We start from the raw sequence: 21,765 nt of genomic DNA on the forward strand, positions 1-21,765 counted from the left end.
TCCATTTTTGAGGTGCTTGGAGTTGTGTGTGTGTGTGTATATATATATATATATATAAAAATATATTTTTGTTCTGTATGTCCRTGTGCGTGGAAATAGTCTTAAATCGCTCTTTTCTGGCTTGAGTTTGGTTGTCAGTCTTGTACTTTCACTTGTTTTCCAAGACGGTGTTCCCCAGTGCTGCCACATTGCATAGACTTTTAAATAGAAGGAGGGAGGTTCCAGAAATGTGTTTCGTAGTTCTTCWGTTAAAATTGTATGCTGTGCTAGAACTTGTGCAAAACAGAAATACATTTTTTTCATATTACTTCGAACATGTAAGACTACTATACCTAAAACAGTAAAGATTCCTTTCTGTAACATTTTGTGTAACATTTCTAAACCTTTTTATTATTTTCTACATTTCTTTTTCTGCCATAGTTGTATAAAAGGATCCATAGAGACAACAGGAGAGAATTATATAATCTGTTGTAATTACTAGAACTTGATAAAAAGAAGAAACCAGTCTTGAATAATCCTTAGGTTAATTGGTCCTTACTGAAAAAGGCCATTTCACCTCATGTCTTTTCCCCTTTTCTCTCTTGCCCTGTTCTCCTCCTTATCCTGGTAAACAGGACTATCTTCTGTTGCCTACTGCTGAACCTCAGCTTTCTGTGGTGTCTTCACTTGATTTTATCAGCAAAGGAGCAGGTTGGGTGGCAGTAGGCAGCAGAAATAGGAGTTGGGTTCAGTCTCCACGTATTTCATTAGCCAGTAGTGTCRCTATGTGGGAAATGGTGGTAGGGAGGAACCGTGAAGCTGTCTGACTGTCCACATCTCTAGCCCTGCTCAGTAAGAACGTGGTGGTAAATCAGCCATTTCCTAAGGAGTCAAGCTTTGCACGGCAGAACAGTCCGGGGAAATACTCCCGTCCTGAAGAAACGGGTTGAGAAAGCTCTCAAGTTATGGTTGCCTTTGCTGTGTCTTTCAAAATGCATTTATGTGTTGAAGTGTAGCTTTTTGCATGTTGCTTGCTGCTTCAGCTAGTCCAGCACCCTTTGGTAAATCTGGTGTCTTTCAGCATTATTGAATTGGCACGCATCTGAAAATAGCCACATTTTGCATGTATTGGTTTGGGAAATGTATATACATGGAAAAAGACTCAACTCTAGGAGAATATATGCACATGTGAAGTAGACACAGGGATAGTCTTACTGAAAATTTCTAAATCTGTCACAGGAATTTCATGAAGAACTACTGAGGCTGTTAAGTTTTTAGATTTGCCTTTTTTCTTCTCTAGAACGTGTTTCTAACACTTGTAAGTATGATACTGAAAATTGCATAAAGATCATCCTTAGTTATTTGCTATTCTAAAAAGCTTATGAAAATTTAAATAGACAACAAGATTTGCGATTTGGGATTTTGATGCACTGTTCTACACTATTTGATATACAGAAGACAGTGATAGGGCTGTGTGTGATGAGAGGGTGGAATAAATACATGTGTATGTATACACATGTGTATAAATAGAGGCTTTTCAAGTACCTTTGTGTTTTGGTTTGCTGTGTGTGTTAGCGCTGGCTCCTTCCGAGCCTCGCTCGCTGGCAGGGGCCACGTGTCCTGACCTCGCTGCTTTTACTGTGGTGKTGTTGCCGTTGCTCCGAGTGCCGCCTGTAACAGCAGAGGAACAATTCACACTGATCTGCTCAGTCCTGTTCCTCCGAAGCCCGTGTGCATTCGTGGGTTAGTAGCCTCAGCCTCTTCTGGTCTCTAATTAATGGCTTCTCCAAGCTACCATATTGTTGATTGCGCCCTTCCTTGCTACTTCCGTGCATCCAGCCGAATTCCCTTCTTCCTACCCTCCGGCAGTTAGTTGCTCCTTGGATTCTTTTATTCCCCTGCTCTTGAGTCATTCTTGGGGATACTTTATTTTTAGACCCTTGATTTTTCTGATTTGCTGTCACTTGTTACTGTTACTTGTTTTTTTTTAAAGTGAGTCACATCATGAACATGTTTTTCCTTCTCTGTTTTATATGATAGATTTTATGTGGCCATACCACAGTTTACGAGCAAGCAGGGATGTTAGGCTGTAGCATCTCCTATGGCTTGAATGGCTTTAAAAATCCAGTGTTGTGGCCCGGGAACTTGCTGCTGTGGTGATCGGTAACAAGTGGTCATGGTGCTGACTTGGTGCTTGTGTGTCTGACTACCACTGTCTCGAAGGACATTTTGTCTTCATTTATATCTCCTGGAATAGGAGACTTAAGCAAGTGAATTATGACAGTAATTAAGAAAGCAAATATCCTTTTCATTACTGTTTGTGTTTTATTTCTATGAAACTCTCCATTTGCTGAAAGCACTTAAGCAGGTGGCTGTAACTTTATCATCCTGTACCTAAATATATTTTAATTTTTCCTCCTTATYTGAGACAGCAGATAAATCTATGCAGGCTGGCTGCTTCCAATGCATCTTGGAATTTTAAATCAATAGAAAAATAAGAGATCGTTTTTTTGATTGACATCTGACTTTCCTTTACACCAGAATACTTTTTATTTTCTTGTTTTCCTTCATGTTACTTATCACATTTTTGGCTAGTATTCAGGGACTCATTTTTTTTCTTGTGTTTTTCTTGTGAAGACATGTTCAAATCAAATGATGCAATGCAAAACATTTTTTTTTTCCAGGATTATTTAGGAAAGTTTTACGGTAAAGAAGATAACCTAAGTATGGGAAATATAGAAGATCTCTRTGCTTTCTGCATTAAACAAGTCATTGCAATCTGAGAGTTCTGCCATTAAGTTTACGGGAAGAGTGCAGAATGGTGTTTAATCGACTAGAGCAGTGAATCATGAGCTGTAAGATGGAAGGAGGAGTTAAAAAGCAGCAGTGGGTGGGTTGTGGCTGCTCTTTTTACTTGGAGGATGCGAAGTAAGACTGGAGAAATCTGTCCTCATGCCAAAGCAGGCTGTGCTTCCAGCTCTATGGACACTAGAGTAAAAGCCCTCAAACTGCAGAAGAAAAACATAGCGTGGCATGAGGTCTAATTTTTGCAACTAGTTATTCTACAATGTGAGATTATCACAGCAGGCTGTGGAATATATAGATGTCACTGTGCAGCAAGCAGGCTAGTCTGGAAATTGGTGAAATTCATGTGAGGTTTTTTTTCTTGTGCATGTGCGTGCCCGTTTGTGAGTGCCTGCCCCTGGGGCTGCTGTTGGAAAGCAGCCTCCCTGCCCTCAAAACCCTCCCGTTCCCCGGTCCTCGTAAAATGCTGCTATGTGAAGGCACTTGTGGTTGGGGCACGTGCCCAGCCTCAGTGGTGCCAGGGACTTGAGAAACCAGCRCTTCTTTCCACCCACCTGGAGGTTTTGCCACTTCGTGGTGGTTATTCGTGCAAGTCTTGATTTCCTTCAGTTTGTAAAATGGGAAGCTAACACTGGTGCGGGACACTGTCAGCACTGCAAGATAGAGTGGCGCTTTCTTAGAAGTGCCTGGGTGTTTTTTTCCAAACAGGACCTTTCTGTTCCAAGCTTCGTGGAAGTGTTTGGTAATCGAATTCCTTGCTTGGAAGACGTAAGCCRTGGGGAGGCCGTTTGTGAATATGAAGATTGGATTGGTTTTCTTTCCCCACTTAGACTCATGTTCATGTTTGAAGAACCTACTTATCCTACTTGTATTCTCTGTGTTTTGAATTCAGATCTATTTTTTATTGAGTATTTTAATTTATTACTTACCATTCACTTTTTATTCTTAATGGTTTTAGCAGAATACCGCTCTTCCTAATTTCGGGTGTAAAGTGGAGTACCTGGGTGATGTTTACAGGAACTAGGTTGTGATGAATCCTGTAAATCAGGTTCACGGAATGCCTCAGCATGTCGTTCTTAAAGATTAATCACTTTTGAAAGCTTTGGCCTTMAGAAATTTAGCTTTTCAATTGGGAACAGTAGTATGGAGAAGAGTTCAGAGGAATCTCTGAAGCAATTGATATAGTTCACAGTTTTAATAGCAACATGATACGGTAATAGCAAGCTAAATAATAAATAGCTCCATTAAACACATTTGCAGCAGATTTGACCRTTACCTAGAAAGCTCTGCCTGTTGGTCCCTTCATATCAAGCACCAGCACTGAGGAGAAGTGTGGAATGTCAGTAATGGGTGTCTGAAATACTGTCTTTTTTTGCCTAATTGCTCAAATTTGGAGATAACTTTTTAATATTTCTTATTTTCTCCGTTTAGCTCTTTTCACTCATGGAGATGAAACCTCCTATTTCCCGAGCAAAAATGATTCTCATCACAAAAGCTGCCATTAAAGCTATTAAGGTAAYGTACAATAAAACAAAAATGAAAATGTAATAATAGCAATATTTTTATTACTTTGCGTCGGAGGTAAATACATCTCTGGATTTTCCAGCCTTTGTAGCTTCATGTAGCTTTATTTTATTCTAGTTGATTTTAAGAATGTTGTGTAGAGACTAGTGGGTGGCAAACATCATTTAGTAGCAAATGACAGCTTGATTTTTTTTTTTTTGAATCATTGCTTCCTAATGCTATTCTCACTGTGCTCTTACAATTTCCATCTGACAAGATGTAAAATGTTGCAGCATGCAACTGCTTCTCATCATATTGGTGGTCTTTCTTAGAAAGTAAACCCCAAACTTGTCATAATACCCTAAAAGCAGTTTCTTTCAAGTATACACTGAAGTGCTTTGAAGAAAAAGCAGGACTTTTCCCAGTCCATTCCCTCACAAAATCTTTTGCTCAATGTGGCCTGTCTTTCTAGAACACGAGCACAATGTCTTGTTTGTAGCCCGTCCTAACTGGTAGTAAGCACAAAGACCTAAAAAATCTCTAGAGTGATGCAGTACTATCAAGTAGATGATAAAATTAATATATGTTTCTTTTCCAGCTCTACAAGCATGTTGTCCAGATTGTAGAGAAGTTCATCAAAAAGGTAAAAATAAATACAATCTACAGATAAGATACTGGTTAACTTTATTCATAGTATCTGTTAGCAGAGTAGTGAATAGGGGAAAAAAAGGCCATGTTTGTTTAGGAATGGAGGATAAAATCCTGATTTGTTAGAATGTTGCAGATTTGTGTAGCTCTGACTACACAAATTTGAGTTTTTCATGTTTCAAGAAGGGAAGAAAAAAAAATGAATGCAAAATCCTTCCTGGAAAAACTRGAGATCTTGAACTTCAAACCAGTTTTGATTGGCTAGGATAATAGATCTTTTCAGAAAAGAAGATGCTCGTATTTGTCTAGAAATGCAGACCTGTAGTAGGCCTGACACTGCTGAGCTAAAACTTTTTAAAAAGCTATACTTAAGAAGGCTATATAGCTATATAAGCTATATAAGTRTATTTACTTTGTCCAAAATGTAAAATCTTGTTTTCCTCCTTTCTCCTCCATTCCTATGAACCAAACACATGTATTGCCTGTATGCAATGCAGAACTTTCTCATAAACCATTTAACTGAAAACATCCACAGCTAGAGCTGGTTTCTCAGTGTATATTGTTCATGGTACCTTTCTCTAAATACTGAGTTTTATATAGATTATTATTAAATATATTGAAAGCTTTTTAAAGTGAAGATTCTTTTCTTACACATTCATCATTTTAAGTTATTAATGAAACCTTGTATGGAGTTTTCTTAGGATAAAATTGAGTCTAACAACTTTGCAGAAATTTGCTTGTGAACGGGATATTACAGTTCAATTCTTGTTGTCCTGAAATAAGCCGTGTGTTAACARCTAATTGCTGCATTTGACTGTATTTAAATATTTGTTTTCATATAAAAGATGGTAAAATTTGTRTTTCAAAGTAGGTTTTTTTGGTGGTGTTGCCATAAATATCAGATCTTGAAAACAGTGGGGACTACCTCATGCTATTTGGCATTGTGCTGGACATAGTCTTTCCTGGAATCTTCATAGCTCTAGAGATGAATCAAACTATTTTATTCCAGCAGCTATGGAGAGTAAGCTTTCATGTATGTTGCCTTCTTAGTACCCATGCATAATGGAAAATTACTTTGTTTCCAGTGCAAACCAGAATACAAAGTCCCTGGACTGTATGTCATTGACTCGATTGTTCGTCAGTCTCGTCACCAGTTTGGAACGGACAAGGATGTTTTTGGGCCAAGATTCTCTAAAAATATTACCGCCACATTCCAGTATTTGTATCTCTGTCCATCTGAAGACAAGGTATACCTGTATTTTATCATGCGTTCTGAATTGCTCTCAGCATTTCTTTGGTATTTCTACTTGTGAAAGCTGATTTGATGTYGTCATAATTTGGTGTCAATTCGCCGTGTCAGTTACGGTGTATGTTACTACAGATGATAAAACATGTTGGGAGAGATCATTAAAGGTGTTTCTTAAGTGGGTCAATTCTAGCTATGAAATTATTTTGTGTAACTTAATTGTTGTTGATCTGCGAGTGGGCATTTGAATGTTTTGTGACTATGCTAAAACCTTTTTCTTGAGGCTTCTTGAGGGAAACTTAAGTATGGAAGGTGGCCTCTCTTTTCTGCGGAATGAAAAATGCGTWGGAAAAAAAATGTGAATTTTGTGAGCAGTTGAGGTTCTACATCCAGACTTCTTTTCTAATAGAACCATGATCTTGATTTCTGCAACTTTTACAAATCCTATACTTAACAATTCCAGCTCTCCATTGTCAAGATGTAAGGACATAAGGCCTCATTTTTCTTTCTTTGGCCTTACCTGGTGGAAGAGCAGAATCTCAAAGTACGCTGAATTGATTAGGGCTGTAATTGCTACCAAAAGAAGCCTTTTTTTTTTTTTTATACCCCAAGTTGGCACGGTTTCCAAAGGCTCCCAAGAGCAGTACGATTTAGGAGTTGCCAAGTGATTTCCAGAAAATTACCTGCTCACCTGTTTCCATAGCTGTAATCCTGTGAGAGTAAAATATGTTTCTCCTAACTGATACAACAGCTTTTGAAAGGCTTTGCTGCGGTCCTTTAGACCTTCAGTCYAACGCTGCAAAACCTTATGGTAGAACTCTTGCGAAACAGAGCCGGCCTTACTTGTTTCTGTCTTTGTGCTTGCCATTTTGTTGACCTAAAGGGGCTAGATCATCCATTTCCTTTATGGAACTACCTGATACCTCACTACAAAAATAATTTTAAGATCCTTTCCACTGGGGAAGTAATATTATTTTTAGCGTGCTTATTTTATTGAATTGCTAGCATATAAACAACAGTTCTGCAGTTATTATATAACTACGGATGATACCAAAAGAGAATGATGTGTTTCCGTGAGGTTAACAAGTAACTGATAACAAGGATATTAAATTTACTCATTTTTGGCCTTCCTTTTTGTTTTCCGGTTTTTCAGGGAGCTGACAATCAGAGGTTGTGATTTCATCTTTCTGCAGTAATCAGAATGTTTTCCACAGGCTCCCTTGTTCTTTCAGATACTGATGGAGAGCGGCTTCTTGGAGTCAGCACAGAATTCTTTGCATTAGTAGACAAAAAATAGAAGCAGGCAGCTTACCCTATGGGTATAGTAGGGTATCTGCTGCTCTACTCGCCCTCTATGGAGGCTTTTCCAGCAGGTCTTCCCTGCTGCCTTTGCTGTTTGCTTCACTCCCTTATGACCCTCAGTGAAGACGTGGTGAGGGTGGCCGACTGCCCGTCTGGTGTGTCAAACCTGTGCCTTCTGGTTGGCCACAGCAGCTTAAGACAAACAGCACAACTGCCTCTTCCTGCTCAAGGGAACAGCAAGGGAAATGGGCAGCTTCTTTCCTATACCTCATGTCCTACAGACCTACGTGACGCTTTAGGCGGCTGTTTAAAGGGCATGTTTGATTCTGGTAAACTCCACTGCTGAGGATGAATTGGGAGTTTGTGGATTCCAAAAGCTTTATTTAGTSTTGTCTCTTCCTTTTGTTTCAACAGAGTAAAATAGTCCGTGTCCTGAACCTTTGGCAGAAAAACGGAGTGTTTAAAATTGAGATCATTCAGCCTCTCCTGGATATGGCAGCGGGAACTAGTACTGCTGCCCCAATGACAGAAAATGCTACTAACAATGAAGGTAGGAAGGGCAGGACAGCTTTTCCTTGCTCTTTTTAAAAGGTAAAATGGTACTAGAATTTCTTTAGGAAACATAAAGAATTTTGTAAGGCATCTACTCACAGYTGCAGGAGTAACATTAATAACCTTGGCTTTACTGTTAGCTGTATGTGGAGCTGCTGAACTCATTTTAAATATATGCTGGTACTCCGCTTCCTATGTGTACCTGGAAATTATGGGAAAGTCATTGATCTTTTATATGGCATGTACGCATTTGTGCACATGTGCATATTTTCTTATTGGTTTGACATACCTGTATATTTTCTTCTCCTGAATTGTGTATATATATATATTTTTGTTGTTGCTGTTAGAATCTGGAGCAGTAAACCATGATCTTGCATGTAAGAGCTTTGTCATACAGAATTAGTCTGAAGGCAGTTGCTGTCAATCTCTTTCAGTTTGCAACCCCCAAAATATTTTATATTGGCTTTTCAGATCGCTGAACACTAATTTTTTTTGCCTAATGACACTTTTATATGGACTGCTGGTTGAAAATCCTGAGCTCTAATGGTGACAATCTGCCCATAGTATTTTCAGTGATTTACGTGCTGGCATGCAAAGAGCAGGCAGCAAGGCACTTGAACTGAGGAAGAAAACGTGCATATTACACTTTCTTTCTTTGGAGGGCCTCTTTCATTTTGTACTCTATATTTTCGACTTAGGTTCGGTACCTTCCATTTTTATTGCCCTGAAGCCTGTTAGAGTAGGACTGGCAAAAAATATAATGGTGTGAATGAGCTGTGGTGACAAATAGTGAAATAATGATGGAGAAATTTCTCCAGCAGTGTTTAGGAAAGCGTGTTTACTGGCATTTTTTAAACCTGGTGGGGCAGGGGAGAAATACCTCAGCCTATGAGCTTAGGTGCTGGCTGTGCAGTTGCAGTTGCCTGTGACAGGTGAGTGGCTCTGTTTTCCATCTGTGTCATTACTGGTAGCTAACAGACTGTGTGCCTTCTGCGTGGATTTACATGTACAGAATTACTGATCTCAATGAGATTATGCAAGTGCAGCAGATAGGATAATTTGGCTCGGAAATAAGCATATTAATATATTAATATATTTATTACTCATTATGTGAAAGTCTGTTCACTCTGTAATGCGGCAGAGTCTGTTTAGCCCCCAAAAAGAGTGAAATGTAAATAGCTTCTCCCTTGAGCAGGCAAATATCCTTCTGAATATAGACAGGAAGTAATTTGGGAGTTAAATTATGTTTCAAAACAATCACAAGTATCTTTCTGCAGGATTTTTCTATAGCATTTGACTTCTGGAAAAATGTTATTCAACATGTTTGTCCCTGCCTGCTGTACGTCAACACTGCAGTTATTTAAACTGCAAACAGATTAATGGCTTTAAAGAATGTGGTATTGTCAGGCAAGCATATTTGCTTTGTTTTTCAAACTCATATTTCTCTGTTGTCTAATTCTGAATCAYAATAATAGTAAGGCACCTTTACTGTGATGGGAGTTTTTTAAAAGCTTCTACCCTTGAACTGTTTCATAGTACAGTTAATTATTTTAATGAAATACTTGTCAAAGGAGAGTTGCTTGCTCCCAGCATTCAAGAATTGATGACACTGACTGCTGATTTACTTTGTGCTAGTGAAATGTTTATTAAGAAATGGGAAAGCTACTCGTGAAGTCAAAGATAACACAGTATGTCTTAAAATTTCCTCTAGTTTCAGTAAAGCTCAGTGCAGATAGTCTCTTCCTGAAAGAATGAATAAAAGCTGATTTTTAGGATGTTTAACTTATCAAATACAGGCTTGGCTTATGTTTACACAAAAACGGCACATGCGCAAACCTTACCAAAGTAAACCAACAAAGTCAACAAACTATTTGTTGAAATATTTTTAATAACCATAATTACCAGTCTTCCCAGCGAAAGTTTGGTTATTGCTAGCAAATACTTTCTCTATCTTCTATATTTCAAACAGATTAAAGGAACACAATTGTAAAAAACTCTAGAGTTTCTCTTAAACCATTATATGGTTTATTTGACATATTAAGAAGTGTGTTAAGTTTTTAAAACCTTGCCAGTAGAGCTAATATGAGGTATTGATTGTCATTGATTAACTTTGCTTGAATGATAGTTTTTCTCCTAACTGTCCAGTTGTAGGCAGGTTGTTACAAACAACAAATTTTGAGGTGAAATACCATTCTGGGCTAGTTTTCAGGGAGCCTATTTGTGTGTGTATCTTGAAGTATATGATACCCAGATGTGGTCAGCGAATAAAGCAGTTAAAGGGGGGAAAACAAGAGGATAGAAGGTGCTCTTGAGCTAGTGCCAAGGGGAATGCTGGCTTTGGGGACTGTGCTGTAGRTAATGCTTGTGAGAAGGTAGATGTTTGCACAGCAGAGGAATGCAAAGCTTTTGGACTAATCCAGTGCTTTCTGAACCTCATCAACCCCAGGTTCGCCGCCCCCTCCAGCAAAGGTTTCTTCAGAGCCCCCTCAAGTCCCCGTTAACTCCGTACCCACTGTGCCACAGTTGCCCAGTTCCGATGCCTTTGCGGCTGTAGCTCAGCTCTTCCAGACAACACAAGGACAGCAGGTGAGCGGATCTTCATTGCATTCCCCGCTAACCCAGTTGGTGTGTGAAGTATGGAATGGGCAGGGGGAAGAGATGGAAATGGTATTTCTTGTTGGAAAAACAAAAAGCTCTCTCATTTCTCATTTGAAAAACAAAAAGCTCTCCGAAGTCTTGAATGGGAAACCTGTAAGGCTTAAAGCCTGCATTTGAATGCATCTGTGCATGCATGCAGCCTGCATCTGTGTCCCTGTTTACATAATTGCAGTTGTATTTGTAAAGTGTTACCTCTCACTTCATACAGCTATATATTTGCTAATTTACTTTTGATACACTTGATAAAGTGTTTATAGTGCTGAAATGTTTGAGTACTGTAATCTTGGCATCTGCTGAAGTTTGCCAATGGGGTATTAAAAAGGGACCTTTTCCCTTGTATCTGTCATCTTTTCCCTACCAAAAAAAAAAAAAAAGATTTGTTTGCGTTGCTATGAATTCAGTTTGACAGTCATTAATCTCATCACAACTAATCTTCTCTCCTGGGTTGATGTTGTTTAGTTGTTCAAAGTTTGTCACAGCTTTCGCTACTTGCTTTTGAGGGAAATTTTGTTAATGTGCATCAGTTTATCCAGTGAGACTAGTAAGCTGAAACTGGTGTAATTGAAAACTGAAGTGATTGAAAGTGATTCATAACTTAAAATGAGTAACTGAGTAAGYTTAAAATAAAACAATAGTCGTTACTGGAATAATCTGGTATAATTTAAAAGGGTTTTCTGGTTTGTGGGAAGAATTCTTCTTGATTGTTGAAAATGAGGAAGGTTAAAGTGGTTGGATGTATTTGCCGCTCTCCTTTCAAAACTCCTTGCCTTTCCACCAAAAAGTTTTGTTGCAACACTGTAAAATTAACTCTGTTGTACTGATTCAGCTATTAAATGGAGGGAGTTACTATTGCCCCAGATATGTTTTTAACCCTGTTTTTAATCTTAAACACCTGACTTTTCAAATTCTGAATGGTTGTAAAGAGCATCCATGTTAGTTTTTCTGCTTTCAAACCAAACAAAAAATGTTTCCRTATGTCCTGTAGCTTCAGCAGATTCTTCAGACTTTCCAGCAGCCTCCCAAGCCCCAGTCACCGGTCATCGATAACACTGTGATGGCTCAGGTTCAAGCCATTACTGCGCAGCTGAAGACTACGGCGGCAGCAGCGGCTGCAGCGCAAGCACCAGAACAAAAAGCTGTTTTCGCACCACCCGAGCAAAAAACATCGTTTGACAAGGTGAGAGCTGACTTGCTCTTTTTGTTAGTTAGTTTAGCAGCTTAACAGAACATTGTTTGATGCATGACCTCGGTGTGTGCCGTTCGTTAGGAATAAACAGTGCATGTTGGTTCCTTGTCTTGTAGTTTGGAGGTTGCTTTCCTGTTCTTTTTCACCACGTGTAGACTTCTTGTTCTTTCCAAAGCTGACTAAAATCCGTTTTGAAAAGTTTGGTTGACTTCAGTATTTTCTCTGTTTCTGTTTCTGGGGTTTTTTTTGGGAGTTCCAGAGCTGTTGCATGAATAGTAAGACATTGCTAATGAGGGCAGTTCTGTTGCCTGCTCTATAAAATACTGAAAAAAAATTGTCTCAATGTAATTTATTTCAGAAGCTGCTAGATCGATTTGACTATGATGATGAACCCGAAGCTGTGGAGGATCCAAAGAAGGAAGATTCAGCTCCTTCTCCATCAATTTCTCAGCCAGCTTTGTAAGTTTTGGAGCCCAAAGATTTTCAGAACAAAGCTTTGGTTAAAAATCTGCATTATTCAAGTGTTTAGGTTTTAGTCTCCCAAGTTAAAATGTTGCTAAGCAGCAGTTGGGTTTTCCTACTTCCGTGTTCCAGTGTAAGTCTGGCATGTTGCATCACTGACTTGAGGAATGTGTTTGATGGAAAGAGTTTGTTTTGGGTTGCAAGATGAGCTTTGTGTTTTTACTGCACAACCAAGTGTGTGAAGGCCTTGTTATTAATCAGCTGGATTGCTTTGCTGGCAGCGGCAAAGGGGCAGTTTCAAATTTTAGAGTGCTTTTAAAAACTATTAACTATTTTCAGTTTTAAGATTGGATTTGCAGCTTTAAGATCTCACATTAAACACCCATGCAAACTAATTCAGACCCCTTTTCCCCCTTTGATATGCATTATGAGAAAGTCTTTAGTTACATGATCACATGCTAGTTTTTTCCACAGGACCTCTCTCTCATTCAGTGCACAGGCTGGATGGTGCTCAATACCTGGGTTAGTCATTATTTCTTTTCTCCCTGCTTCAGTATGTGGCCCCCATGTCTTATTTCTGTACATGCCATCCAAACCCYGCTCTGAAAAATAGAATCAATAGTGTTTTCATTAACTTTCTTACTGTGTTCAGTCACCTACAACACTTTAATGTTCCACAAGTACTAGTTGACTTAAATGCCTTTTAGGTAAATTTGTAGCATTTTCCCCATTACACAGCTGGGAACTCTGGAGGCTCAGAAAGATGAGGTAGGTCAAATATATCTGCTGTCTGTGTATTTTCAGTTAGAGATCATAGGACTAGGCTTTGCAGCATTTTATACTCTGTTTATAGCACTCTAAAGCCGTTGTCCTTATGACTTTATAGTTGAGTAAGATGCTTCTGAAAATTGGGTTCTAGGACTCTAGTAGTGCATACAAAATGAGAGATTCTCTCTGTGAAGAACTGAGCTGTTGAGAAACATGTGAGAATTTTAGGACCCCTCTATTTCAAAACACTGCACACTTGCATTCATATCACCATGAAATTCCTTTATCTTCATGTAATCCTGTTTATTTTTTTCATGAACAGCCTCCTGTAAACAGGTCCTGGTCCCTGCACAAACCTCATTAATTCCCTGAGCACTGTCCATTCCATGTGTTGAATCAGGCAGCGAGTGGCGTTACTGCAGCCCCAGTGTGACAGACATGTCCCTTCTCCTCTGCCTTGCTCCTCCCAGACTTCAAGCTTCTGTTCTAAAGCTTGGAGAATAAAGGGGTGTTTTTTTTTTTTTTTTCCCAGCAAAAATATGGTTAATTTTGTTTTTTCTTGAGGAAAAAGTGTCATTTGTGTTTTTCCTGAAGGAGGAACTGGTAAGAAGGTTAGACCRGGGTAGACAGTCTTCCTGAGCTGCTTCCCTACGCTAAGGAGTTTAGCAGGATCGTTTAAGTACAGGGGGAAAAGAGGTTTAAACATGTAGCATTTCTGTAGCATTTTTTACAATGCTAAAAGGATTCGTCTTAAAATGGATTCTTCCGTTCTTCCTGGGTTTGTTTTTGCTTTTCAGAGGAAAGGTGGGATCTCACTGAAGATAACTTTTCTTTCTGAATTTGAAGCAAGAATGTGTAAATGCATATATAAATATGTAAGAGAAAAGCAGAAAACTGTATGTCTGTTGACTTTCCTCACCAAAATATTACTGTTTTCAGTGGATTTCCAGCAGAAGGTATGCAACAGCCAGTATTTCCACAACTCCCAAATATGGATCCTTTCCAGCAACGAATGATGGGAATGCAACAGGACCCAATGCGCCACCAGGTAATTTTTGAAAATTTAATAAAGATATTTGTTTTTTTAAATTGTTGCCCTAGTCTTTTTTGATTTTTTTCCTTTTCCTCGGTGGAGAAGCACAGAGGAGGTGCTTCCACTAAGTGACAAGTGAGCGTGGCTTAGCTCTCCAGCTTTCCAAAGAAAGGTGTTCCTATGCTRTATTCTAATACAGCTTTTTGTTTCTGGCTCTGCACATAGGATGGTTAACCTGCTACTTTCAGGCTTCTGCTCTTGTTTTGTGGCTTTGGAGCAGATGGACGGTTTTGCTGTGACTGAACCAGGAAGTCTCATAGGGTTTTATCCTAACTGGAAGTCTGTTCCTTTTTCCCTGAAGGTTCCACTTCCTCCTAACGGGCAAATGCCGGGTTTCGGTCTCCTGCCTACGCCGCAGTTTCCACCCCTGGCTCAGCCTGTGATTCCGCCAGCAGCACCGGTGCAGCAGACATTTCAGACTCCTTTCCCTGTACAAACTGAAACACATATGCAGAAAACACATCAGCAGGTGGGGACCCTTTTCAATATTATAAGTACTTATGTTTTAATATTTAACTTTCTCAAATATACATGATTTCTTCAGAAGAATAAATATCACATAAACCATGTGTGGAGATGTCTGTAAGGGTAGTTTATCTACAAGAAATCTGGATAGCCACAGTGCTACGTGACAACCACGTCAACAACACCAGAGCCAAACAACATACTCTAATTCTGGAGAAAAGCCATYTGAGAAAGCTAGTTTTTTGAAATAATGGAAGTGGACTCAGAAGTCTGTAAAGGTTCTTTTTATTTATTTGTTGAAAAACAAAAACCACCAAAACCCTTTGCTCCTGTTCCTAAGCTTTTGAAGGGTGTTGTTCATTTAGTAACTGGCTCCGYTAAGAAGAAATCAAAGAGTAAGACTGTTTGACTGTTTTTGAGCCTGTCTTAAGGACTAAATGAATAAATAAATAAAATTTTAGGGGTTCCTAAAGTAGAGGCTAACATTCTGTATCTAAAAAGTTATTAAAGGAGTTCTTTAGGAACCTGTAGATAATGTTGGGGTCCTGAAAATTATTATATGCGCTCAGAATTTGAATATTTTTACTTCTTTTATTCCAAGAAAAGGAAGCGTTAAATAGAGAAACGGTACTAAGCTGTCTTTGAGTGGCGACTGATATCACAGATTCGAGAAATTATCCTAAAAGGGGAGCTCCTTTTCGAGAGTTTTCGTGCCAGGTTTGTTAGTCTTGAAGTTTGAGACAGGATTGCATCATGAACAGTATTTAAAGCTTGGGCAGGACTCTCTATGTTTTGGATGCCTTCCAGGAGAATTGTCTTGCAGGATTGGTTAGCATGGTGCTTGTTGCTTGGGGAATTTTTTTTTTTTTTTTAATCTCCTGTATCTAGGAATTGTCCTTGTGTTGTTTCCTTTCAACCTAAGCAAGAGGATATATATTTATRATCTCCATTTCTTTGGTATATGTTCACAGTTTCAAACTACTACGTTTTAAGGCATAGCTCGTTCTTTAAATATAAGGATGTTCAAACATTTAAATATATTTAATGCTGTTCTGTAATTCAGTTAAGACACAAAATGAAATAAAATGCTCAGAATAAGAACAGTCAAACTGAATATTTCAGGATATGGAAGTGGAACAGCCCCCTATTCAAGAAGGAAAAAGACATGTTTCTGACAGCAGAAAGTCAAGATCTAGATCTGCATCAAGGTAAATTAGTGGAAGTTCTTTTAATTAAGGTATACATTGTATCAACTGTTGGAATTCAACATAAGCTTTAGTTATTAATGTCCACAATCAGCTTTGAATATGTGTGCGTGTGTGTGTGTGTGTGTGTGTGTGTTATAAGGAGAGAAGGTCTGGTGCTCAGAGAAGCTGATTCTTTGAATGCCCTGGTAATGGAGACAGATCAGTAAGTAAAGGGTTTGTGCACCTCTGAAAGCCAGCTAAGGAAAACTGGAGATTCATGCAGTTCTTTCTTTACTAGCAGAGAGTAACTTTCACATCCATCAGTGCTAGCTAAATTATACCGAGGCAGAATGTGATCATTTTGTCTGTATTTGAAAGACGCTTTTTCATATCAAGAGATGTGTGATCTGGCGTGTTGAGGTTCCCTCTGCCTGTCAGAGAGGCAATTTCCCAGGACCTAACAGAGCTGGCTCCAGGACTTGAGCAAAACCATCTACTTAGTTACCAGTCTTCTCCTTTGCCAAACTTGATAGGGCTTCTTTGAAGGTTTGCTCTCTCTTCCAGACCCTGAGCTATCATTTTATTTCCCTTATAATATGACCTATTTTTGCTTCTCACTTTAATGTAAAACTGATAAAGAGAAGGTTAGAAATTAAATTGTTTCTATGTAATTAGAAATGTTTGGCTGGAGTGCAGCTGTTATAATTTGCCTTAGTGTGAAATACGTGTGAATGGTCCTGAATTTGTGTTGTTTACTAACTAATTCAGTTCAGTTCAGTTCAGTTGTTAGATACATGAAGCAGCTGCCTGTCTCTCTGTTTGTGTCTGGCTCRGAAGGACTGAAAGTGAATTGTTGTTTGAACTAGGTCACCTAAGAGGAGGCGTTCRCGCTCAGGCTCCAGGTCTCGGCGGTCCCGCCACCGCCGGTCCCGCTCGCGATCCCGGGACCGGCGCCGGCACTCGCCCAAGTCACGGTCGCAGGAGAGGCGGGAGCGCGAGAGGGAGAGGGAGCGCAGGTCCAAGGGCCTCCCGCAGATCAAGTCAGAAACTGTCAGCGGTAAGTGGGCCCCTCCTGTTTCTTGTCCATGATGCTTGGCAAGTTCTACTAGTGCCCTTGTTCAGCTGCTCAAGATCTGTCCTGTTCAGATACATGTGTTTGTTTATTATAGTARATAAACTAGTAAATAGTAAATAAACTACTATAGTAAAATAGTATCCACTATTTTAATAAATTCTAGCGTTCTCTGAAGCTTGAAGAAATCACAGTGTTTTCGAACAAATGCTTTGCCTTTGTAAGAGTACACTAATAAGATAGATATTTTAAAACAATTACAAATGTGAAGGAAAATAAATATATATATATATTTATTTTTTTATATATATCTTTTCTCCAGTCCACTTCATTACATAATGTTTTCTTAGGCTGTCCCAAAAGACAACTCTTTCTGACAGAAATATTTCACTGATGTGAAATAATTCACTGATAACTGACTTTTTTGTGTTTTACTTACCAAACTGTTATCTTACCAAAAAAACATGCCAGAGAGAGTTCAGTAGATTGTTAAAAATATATATATTTTATATATATATATATATTTATACTTTTCATAGTTTTGTATATTTTTGCTCAGTTTTCAGTACTTAAAGCAATAGAGATCTGAGACAGAGTTTAGATAAGATTTGCCAGTTTATTATTAATTATTTATCCCTGCTCTTCCTTACCTTCATATTAGACAATTTGGCCTTTTTGGAATATTTCTAAGTTGGAAATATTTTGGCTCTAAAATGAGGAAGGAAAAAGCTGAAGCACATTTTTCTTTCTTTTGATACCTGTAAAGTAGATGAAACAGCAAGYTGAGCACATGATTATAATTTCTATAATGATTCTATGGTGTGTGTATCAAATCTGTAGAGGAGCTTTGACCTGGAAAACAGAAAGGCTAATGTTCTCAATTCTGAAATTATCCTGGCTGTGCCTGTGTTTATAGACAAAATGTGGTGGTTGTTGTTCTTGGGGATGTGAAATCTTCCCTGTAATTATCAAGTAAAACGAGAACATTCTTCGTGATGTAAGAGGCACAAAAGCTTTAAAACAAACAATCAAAAAGACGAAAAAGATACCATTTATTTACAAGGAATACCAAAGCTGGTAGCCTAGCTTAAAAGCTCACCAGCAGTGTTGTTGTAAAATACACTTTAGCCAACATTTCTTCAGGTTTTCTCACATCAGGCTCTTTACGTCTGGCAATTATATTTCACTTAGTGGGGAAAACATAGATGATGAGTGTTAAAAGTTGCCATAACAGTCTTCTGAGAATATAATATTTTGAGCTCATGTAATGTTTTATTAGCCTGAAAAAAGAAGTGAGATATAAGCATGTTGCTCGCTCTTTCATCACAGGATATTTTTAATCCTTCCAGTATTTTTTTTTCTCTTAAACATGGAAGTAAATGGCACTGAATAGGTCACTCAAGAGACATAAGTCCTGTTACTCATTATAGTTGATTTGTCAGCTCATTCTCGAGAAGAATCTCACTATAGTAGTGAGTGTGTCACCATAAAATAGTCTTATCTGTATTTTCTGGCTAGTAAGTATATAGTATTACTTGGCTAGTAAGTATCTTGTAATTGGTGATGCTGGCCAGTAGCTTGGGTTTCATAGTGGTTAAAGGGAGTTCCCTTGTTGTGGAATATCCACCATAGGTTTTGGGAAGATATTTCATAAAGCAGTGTTGGCTACAAAGCATTTTTTCCTTTGTATATTTTGCAGAGCTCACGACCTGCACTTGCAAGTCCCTTGTTAATATTAATTAACTAGAGAGCTTATTAGTGAGTGCATTCTAACAGTACCTGACTGTGATGCAGTTGTTGTTTTTAACTCTTAACTTCAGGCAAACAAAAAGAAGAGCTTTTCACATACTCCCTTTGAAGATTACAAAATAGATTTCAATATCACCAGGCTTTTTCATTTGGATGTGATAAGTGACATTAACGTGACTAACATTTTTGACTTTTGAAATCTGTACTTAAAAGTGCTTTTTAAGCTTGTGTTGACTCTTTTTGACTGTAGTCTGTAGTACTACGCTTTGGGTCGGACAACTTGACAAAAGGACTACTCAGCAGGACGTTGGAAGTCTTTTAGAGGAGTTTGGCCCGATTGAATCAATAAATGTAAGTATAAATGGCATAGTGCAAGCTACATTGATATGCCTTGGTTGCAAAAAGACTTTTCAGTCTATGAGAAGCCAAAAAAAAGAAAAAAAAATCGATTATATTCTTATATTCATAGCATTCAACAGCTGTCTTTTTTCTGTGTTCTAACAGAATGTCTCTGTTTTCTAACCAGTAGACTCAGTTCATTGGTGTGGTTTGTGGGGGAAAGGGGACGACAAGACAGTTGCTTTAGTGTAGCTTGCCATTTAAAAAAAAAGACAACCCCCTTGGGGTTAGTCCAGAAGATGACCCTATTTTCATAAAACTCGAGCTTTCTCTAGTGATAAAAGGCCATTGAGGAGGTGGGCATAGGGCAAATTCTGTGCTACTAAGGGTTTCTTTTTTTTTTTTTCCCTTGTTTTTTCTGCTTCCTTTTGTTGTCTAGTTATAGAAAGATTTACCCTCAGTGGCGTTTTTGTTGCTCTTTCTTGTTTCTATTCTGTTATTTTAGATAAGCTTGGCAAAGCATTATTACGATTTGTTGTGATAAGAATACTTTGTAGATGAACAATAGTTGTGTTTCAGTAGTGATTTTCATTAAACAAAACAACCCAACTGGTAGTTGTAACTTTCTTGCATTTTTCAAATTTTTTAAAACAAGATGAATTCTTTTCTTCCTCAAATGCATTAAAAATAATAAAAATTGCAATAAACCTACAGATAAAATTGAATATGAAGGTGTAATTGGCAGTTCGAGATTTGGAGTAAAGTTCCAAGTATCAGAGTTGTTTGTTTCTTCCAAACAAGAAGCAAATTAACTAATTCCAAGGCCACAGCGCTTACACGAGTACTACTACTTAGCCATTTYTAAGGATTAAATATGCAATGTCAATTGCAATCTTCTCTCATGGAATACAATTATAAGCTTCCTACGTAAGAAGTTGCTTCACATTTACCAGTATCTTTCATTTCAGGAAGATACTTGAGCTTTTTAAACATTAAAGATGTCATGCTTCTGTAGTCCCTTCTGAGAAACCTACTGATGTTCCATTGATCTGCAGCTAAACTGTTACATGTTATTCATTGCTTTGTTGCTGTGGTAGCAAAAATGTTTTTTTTTTTTTTATTTTTTTTTTCCTTAAAATACGAACAGATGATACCGCCTAGAGGATGTGCCTATATTGTAATGGTTCACAGGCAAGACGCTTACCGTGCCCTACAGAAACTGAGCCGAGGCAACTTCAAAGTGAACCAGAAATCTATAAAGGTACTTCTTAGAAAGTGTCAAATTGTGCTAAAATTACTGTAGTTCTTGTATTTTTTACTGTAGTCTGGACTTGTGTGCATTCTAGATATGCTCTTTTGTAACTTTATGTGAATGAGCCGTGTTTATGTTGGTAAGTTTTCTTCCTGTTCTGTAGAGCGACTCAGAACTTGTGTAAGTTTCCCTAGGAGACTGGCCATAATTGTATCTTCCACCAGCAAGAAGGGTGTGTGTCTTTTAATCATAACTGTGCACTGTTAACTGTGGGTTTTTTTTGGTGCTGGTTACTTTTTCTTATAACTGAGCTTTATTAATACCCTTTGAAGTCTTACCATATAATYATGTGGTAGCGGTCATTCATTGTTGAAGTTCCTTCTTCTGTAGGACATTATGCCAGAGAGGGTCACTGTCCTCTGAAGCAAAACAAAGTTAGCTGAAATGACCTGGGAACTCCTGAAGAAACCACTTTTATGCTTCTTTTAAAAACTGCATGCAACCACTGGTCAGAATAGCATGCAAAAATTAATTCTGCTTTAAGTAACTTATTTGAGTTTTGTAATTAAACTACTTTTCCTGCCATTTGAATTAAGAGTATTCTTTTTTGCTTCCTAACCTCAAGCTGTACTGCTATTTAGTGAAAACCTGAAGTCATTAAAATATATGTAGTCAGTAACATGTTTTCATTTTTCCCCAAGATTGCATGGGCTTTGAATAAAGGAATAAAGCCGGATTACAAGCAGTATTGGGATGTCGAATTGGGTGTGACCTACATACCATGGGACAAAGTGAAGCCTGAAGATCTGGAAAGCTTTTGTGAAGGAGGAATGCTGGACAACGAAACCCTTTGTCCAGGTACAATATCGTGAGAGCTGAGGAGTGTTTTTAAGCAGCTGTCCCCGTGCTGTGGTAGTTGGTGTGGCTGGCGCTCCTGGGTTGCGTGTAGCAGCCCTCACGTGGCTGAGAGATGCAGGACGTGCAACCTGAGGCTTGCAGGGCCCCTGGGCGGGCAGCGCTAGGCGGTGGCGAGTGCAGGGTGCTCGGGCTGCCGGGGACCGGCCAGCTGCGCTGCAGCCTGCCCTGCACAGCAACCCGGGCCGGGAGCGCGTGCTGCTCGGCAGCCCCGGAGCCGGCGCTGGCCCTCCYGGTTGTGGGAAGCATCCCTAGCCAGGGAGACTCCGCTTGAAGTGCTTGTGTACAGAATAAAGCATTTCCATTCACACTGCCTCTTTTTGTTCGTTTCCATATTAATAGGAGAATTTCAGTTCCTTTCACAGGTGGTGTGTTTAATTTGACCCAAATCGTTTTGCATAGAAGCCGAGAAAAGAGCAGATTTTGTTTCTTTTTGAATTAAAAAATTTACATCTGTTAGAATCAGTAGCTCCAAATCAATTATAGGTTATGTCAGGATGGAATTGCTAGGGATAAGCTTTAGTGCTAGCTGTTGTGGTTTTAAAAGTAATGCCAAATAAATGCAGCACTTGCCTAAAAATTGA

At 38.7% G+C, this 21,765-nt stretch overlaps 1 protein-coding gene across 1 annotated transcript in view; it reads left to right on the top strand.

Annotated features, from left to right (window-relative positions):
- Nucleotides 1–4,219: 4,219 nt before the first annotated feature.
- Nucleotides 4,220–21,765, top strand: part of SCAF4 (SR-related CTD associated factor 4) — a 30,752-nt gene continuing 13,206 nt past the window's right edge. Inside the window, exons 1-14 of the mRNA XM_026044952.1 lie at nt 4,220–4,299; nt 4,886–4,930; nt 6,021–6,182; nt 7,898–8,033; nt 10,482–10,621; nt 11,679–11,870; nt 12,238–12,338; nt 14,049–14,157; nt 14,504–14,671; nt 15,790–15,875; nt 16,721–16,911; nt 18,926–19,026; nt 20,162–20,275; nt 20,968–21,124. Of these exons, the coding sequence (XP_025900737.1) occupies nt 4,228–4,299; nt 4,886–4,930; nt 6,021–6,182; nt 7,898–8,033; nt 10,482–10,621; nt 11,679–11,870; nt 12,238–12,338; nt 14,049–14,157; nt 14,504–14,671; nt 15,790–15,875; nt 16,721–16,911; nt 18,926–19,026; nt 20,162–20,275; nt 20,968–21,124 (1,774 nt within the window). The 5' untranslated portion in view covers nt 4,220–4,227. The remainder of the gene's footprint in view (nt 4,300–4,885; nt 4,931–6,020; nt 6,183–7,897; nt 8,034–10,481; nt 10,622–11,678; nt 11,871–12,237; nt 12,339–14,048; nt 14,158–14,503; nt 14,672–15,789; nt 15,876–16,720; nt 16,912–18,925; nt 19,027–20,161; nt 20,276–20,967; nt 21,125–21,765) is intronic.

The sequence above is a fragment of the Nothoprocta perdicaria genome, unplaced genomic scaffold, assembly GCF_003342845.1.
Source record: "Nothoprocta perdicaria isolate Ctin4 unplaced genomic scaffold, notPer1 scaffold_391, whole genome shotgun sequence".
Lineage (NCBI taxonomy): Eukaryota > Metazoa > Chordata > Aves > Tinamiformes > Tinamidae > Nothoprocta > Nothoprocta perdicaria.